This window comes from Ixodes scapularis, unplaced genomic scaffold, assembly GCF_016920785.2.
Source record: "Ixodes scapularis isolate PalLabHiFi unplaced genomic scaffold, ASM1692078v2 PGA_scaffold9__187_contigs__length_104089568, whole genome shotgun sequence".
Taxonomy (NCBI): Eukaryota; Metazoa; Arthropoda; class Arachnida; order Ixodida; family Ixodidae; genus Ixodes; species Ixodes scapularis.
Genome location: NW_024609884.1, coordinates 22,220,684 through 22,225,538, shown reverse-complemented (window position 1 = coordinate 22,225,538; position 4,855 = coordinate 22,220,684). Strand labels below are relative to the sequence as shown.

The 4,855-nt window shown below is 46.7% G+C and overlaps 1 protein-coding gene across 1 annotated transcript in view; it reads right to left on the bottom strand.

Moving 5' to 3' along the window:
• The window catches only part of LOC8034551 (acanthoscurrin-2), a 6,000-nt gene continuing 1,145 nt past the window's right edge, over positions 1-4,855 (bottom strand). The window contains exon 2 of the mRNA XM_042287209.1: positions 1-476. Within this exon, the coding sequence (XP_042143143.1) occupies positions 42-476 (435 nt within the window). The 3' untranslated portion in view covers positions 1-41. The remainder of the gene's footprint in view (positions 477-4,855) is intronic.

Genomic DNA, 4,855 nt, shown 5'->3' with positions numbered 1-4,855 from the left:
TATGCGTGTATACTTATTTCCAAACGCTTACTCGAACAAACTTAGTGGTAGCCGCCCTTGAGGAGCAATACTTTGCCACCGCCATAGCCTCCTCCGTGTCCTCCTCCGAGGCCGTAACCACCGAATCCTCCTCCGAGGCCGCCTCCGCCCAAGGCGAGTCCACCGCCGCCCCCGCCAAAGCCGCCGCCGAGTCCAGTGTGGGCGAGCACGGCGCCACCGCCATGCAGCTTTGACACGTGGTGTACTGTCTTCACCAGGAACGAGGGTCCGGCAATAGATTTGGATGCACCGGCACCGCCTCCACCAAGAAGAACGACGCTGCTTCCGACACCAAAGCCTCCACCTCCGAAACCTCCTCCTCCGCCGAGGCCATATCCTCCGAGGCCACCTCCGCCGAGAGCAAGTCCACCGCCACCAAGGCCCAAGCCGCCATAACCCCCGGCAAGGGTGGTGCCGACGAGGGCGCAGACTACCACCTGCGTGTAAATATCACGGACCAATCAAACTGCAGACGTCGCAGATATCACCTGACATTTCATGAGTCTCGTCGTCATGGGAGAGTCTAGCCCATCTGAGAACCTAGATCCAGGCTCGCGTTAACCCTCATTGACGGGTTGGGAAATTATAATTTTTTTTTTAAATTTAATAAATCAGGTTTATTTCGTTTCAACTAGATATATTCGACATAAATTTAATTATTTCGATCGAAATCACTGTAGCTAGAAAATAGCGATTTCTTACCACTAATGTATTTTCAAACGTGGCACATTGATTGTTCAATCCGTCCGATCAGTGATAGGTAGAAAGAATTACTGGGTAATTAAAGTACAGCCTAATCAACAACTTTCTAACAATGTAAGTCCCGCCATATTAGAACAAAACAGCTTGAATGTCTTACTTATTTGAAAGGCTTTATTTTCTTTCTTTCCTATTCTGGCTTGATTGCCACAGGACATTACTTTTCTAGCTTTCGTTTCATTCTTTAGCGTTCTAGTTTTGTCGTAATAGGACGTTACCCAAATGACAAACTAAGGACGTGGAAGGTGGAAATCAAGCTCAAGGCTCCGATTTGATTAGAAGAGCACTTCTTTTTGCTCGTGTTCAGCCCTATATAGATATTTCTTGCTTAATGACTTTTTTTATTTGAATACAAAACAATTGAGCATGGAGAACATCAAATAATAGACAAACGGTGGATAACGAAAAAATTCGATGTTATTTCTGTGGGAAATGTTTGATTTAACTCGTCATAGTAAGACTGGTCTAATTCACATCGCGAATTAAATCACGATATCAATCATGCTTTACACCATAATCATCTTTGTTCTCCACACTGCTCGTTGACGCGTTGTTAACTGACGCGTCATTAACTTTTCCCAACGCAGCTATACAGCGTGCCCACAAATCCGGAATGCATAAATCAGCTTGGTAATGGATCGCGCTACAATTTACCACAGAGGTAAAAATTTTCAGAGAAGCTTACCTAAATATAAAATTAACAAATAAATTTAACTAGTTTCTCCCACCTACACAGCGTCCGTCTGCTATTGGCGAGGAGATCGAGGTATAGGAGGCGCTACGTCTGTTTTCCCCAGAAATCTTCGTTTACCAATAGAAGGCATGTGTACTGAATTCTTTACATTATCTTTAACGATTGAGTGCGGGGCAAAAAGTGAGCGCGACTCGTAACCATTTCCTTTCTTTTTTTTCTTTTTTTTCTTTTTTTTTTTTACGTTTGCGTTCGGTTTTAGTGATCGAACACGAGCCACAGCCGAATGTTGACGCAACTTTAGGTTACGTGGGTACAGCGCTGCTTCAAAACACAAACAAATCATCTAGGTCGTACTTGTCCCCATTGCTGTAGTTCTCGATTTAGCCACTAGGGCGTAACGGTTGGATCTCATTCCAATACACGCACCTTCTGACTGGCGCCACAACCAACAGATGGCGAGAGCGGACCCCGGCGGCGCGACGGCGGTGCGGATACAGTTACTCTACGGGGTCAGCTGACCGCCCCGTCGCGCTAAAAGCAGGTGATGTTTTCGAGTCATGAACGGCGCTGGCTTTTTCGGTACTATGATGGTCCGTACATGATTCCTGGTTCATCGGGTAATCTCAGCTACATGTATTCTGCTTTTGGCGCGACCGAGCGGTAAGCAGACGCCGGGGCCGCTGATGCCATCTGTCGATTGTTGCGTTCGTCAGATTGTGCGTCAATAGCAGACGGGCGCCGTAGGTAGGAAAAAAATCAGTTATTGGTGGTTATTGCGACGAAGAAAAATTGAAGTGTAACTTATTTTAGGTCTTCGGAAGAATTTGTGACGAGTTACGTAACTATACGCCACCCGTTACTTGAAATAAGTAACGTAAGTACGTTACCCGTTACTGTTTTGAAAAAGTAACGAGTATGTTACTACGTTACCGAGAAAAAATAACGCGTCACCGGTAACGCCGTTACTTGTGACGTGTTACCGCCAACACTGGTTGACGGTTATGCTGGTTCGAGAATAGGCTTCGCGGGTTCGGTGAAATAAAGATGGTGGGCCTCTTGCCTCCAACATCGGCTCTTCGTGTCTCTGTCTTCTAAAAAATAAAGCAACAAATGTGAAGCCGCACGCAGCGATTGGGTGGAACTAACGAAGAACCGGTGTATAAGACATTTCTTTGGACCCGTCATTCGCTACCCCCCCCCCCCCCCTCCCTTTTTCGCCTTCAAGCAGTCGTAGCGGGCTACGTGGTGCGATTTGTTGGCAATATTTGTTACACGAGACGCAAAACACGAGTCCTTACAAAAATATAGAGATTGAGGATAACGACCAACAATAAGTATTAAAAGTATTGCACCGGGTTCCATCGCAAGATGGACTTTTCGTCAACAACAACAACAACAAAAACGAACAGGAGAACGTATACACATTAAGAGGACTGCATGTCGGTTGGTTTACAAAGAAGGATGAAACTTCAAAACCGCAAATTCTGAATCATGTGCGATAGAATCGAGCACGGCAAGTGGGCTTTGTATGCGTCAAATCATATTTTGCTTAATAATGCACTGAGTCTGTGAATGGCGCGTTGCACAAAAACCCGCAGTGAAAAATGAAAAAAAAAAGAAGGGCAAACCGGATACGTGGTGTAGCCATATGGGGTGCATCGTTGTGTAAAACACCGTGCTTCTGCCTAGCGGCCACAAGAAACAAAATTTACGGGCGAAGCGTCAATATTTGCTCGAGGTGACTACGAGAATACGATCGAGGCATCTTACCAGAGTCTTCATAGTTGTCCCTTGGGCTGAACGAAGTGCTGAGTTTCTTGAATGAAGAGTGTTTCCCCCATGGCAGCCCGTGCACTTATATACTCTCGGTCTCGCGGGTGTTTCGGAGGCTCCAGCCAAAGTCTCCCTATCTCATCACCGGTCAAATCCTTCTTCCTGACTTTAAATCGAAGCACCTGGTACGCCTTATCGAGGGCCCATGATGTAGCCCGTAGCTCCTAGGGCCCCCGCAGCTTCCGATGTGCCCGATCGGAAATGCCGAATTAATTTCTGGTTTGCTTTCGGTGGCCCAATCCCAGCGTCCAGTGTGCGGCACTGGGCGACCCGCGAACCGTATTCGGGTACACTTTCTACCTTGAGGGGTTCTGTTATCGGCCCTTTTACACCGAGCCCGCAACTGGAGCGTCTTGCGCAACCCTCGTCGTCGACGTCCGCCGGACTCCCGAGGCGCAGTCACGACGACAGGGCTGATGAGTAGTCGCATCGCGGAGAAATCGCAATCACATCAGGAAGAGTCGGACACAAAGAAACCAGCAGCCGGAACGAGACGGAAAGTTGCATTTCTCGCAAACGCTGTCGACGTTCTTTTTTTTTTTTTTTTTTTCTGTATTGCGGTTTGCGGAAATAGCATACTACGCTAAAAAGCGAGCGCTTTAACGGAAACAAGAATTAAGATGCCGTGCGTATACGCTACATGGTTCACTTTCCCGCACGGAACGATAAACCGCTCTTTTTTTCCGCGACTTCATCCGCGAGCTTGGGAAAGCGAAAGGTTGTGTTAGGAGAAAGGGGGATTTCTCTGAATGTGTACAGAAAGTGAAGAGAGAATTTGTACCTAGGACTCTCAGCCGGCCAGCAGCAAAACGCCCAACGAAAAACAAAACAAAACGACACTATTTGTCGACCACAGAGCGTGGTTTGGTCGTGCAGTAAGCGTGGTCGAGTCGTGCAGAAAACTTGGATGTTTCATGGCGTCAACGAAGCACGATGCTGCTCTCTTCAGGATGGACGTTGATGGACCAAGGTGCACGTTGGTAAAAATTATATTTTGGCAGAACTCGGCAGTTTCCCTCAATGAAAAGCGCCTTTTTTTTTTTTTTTCTTTTTTAGTCAATCGCTTTGTTTGCGTAGCATTTTTATTCCGCTTTTGTACCCGACAGCCCCCCATAACTGCATGGGGTTCTGCCAGGCACGCTGAATCTTACGATCCTAGATAGTGCGGTATTCATCCGATACGTCAATTTTCAAGCAACTAGATAAACGATAGGGTAATTTCGGCTATCTGTGGTATTACTCGAATTTCCAGTGCCCGCTAGGTATCGTTCGTACGAGCTCTTCGGGATCCCAGAAGACCCCGAGGAGCCACGATATCCATTGTTGTCTAACATGTATTCATTTGAATTTATTTGTTTCGATTATATTCATAGAAGTAACACTCACTCATGATGATTCATGTCCAGCTTACGGTAGCTCGGTCGATAGCTAGTACTGCCTAAAGCACAGCCCTCCCCCCCTCGAAATGAAGCTTCGGATAACTACGCAATCTGTTCACTTTCTTCCTAGTTCTCGACATTTTAGTATTAT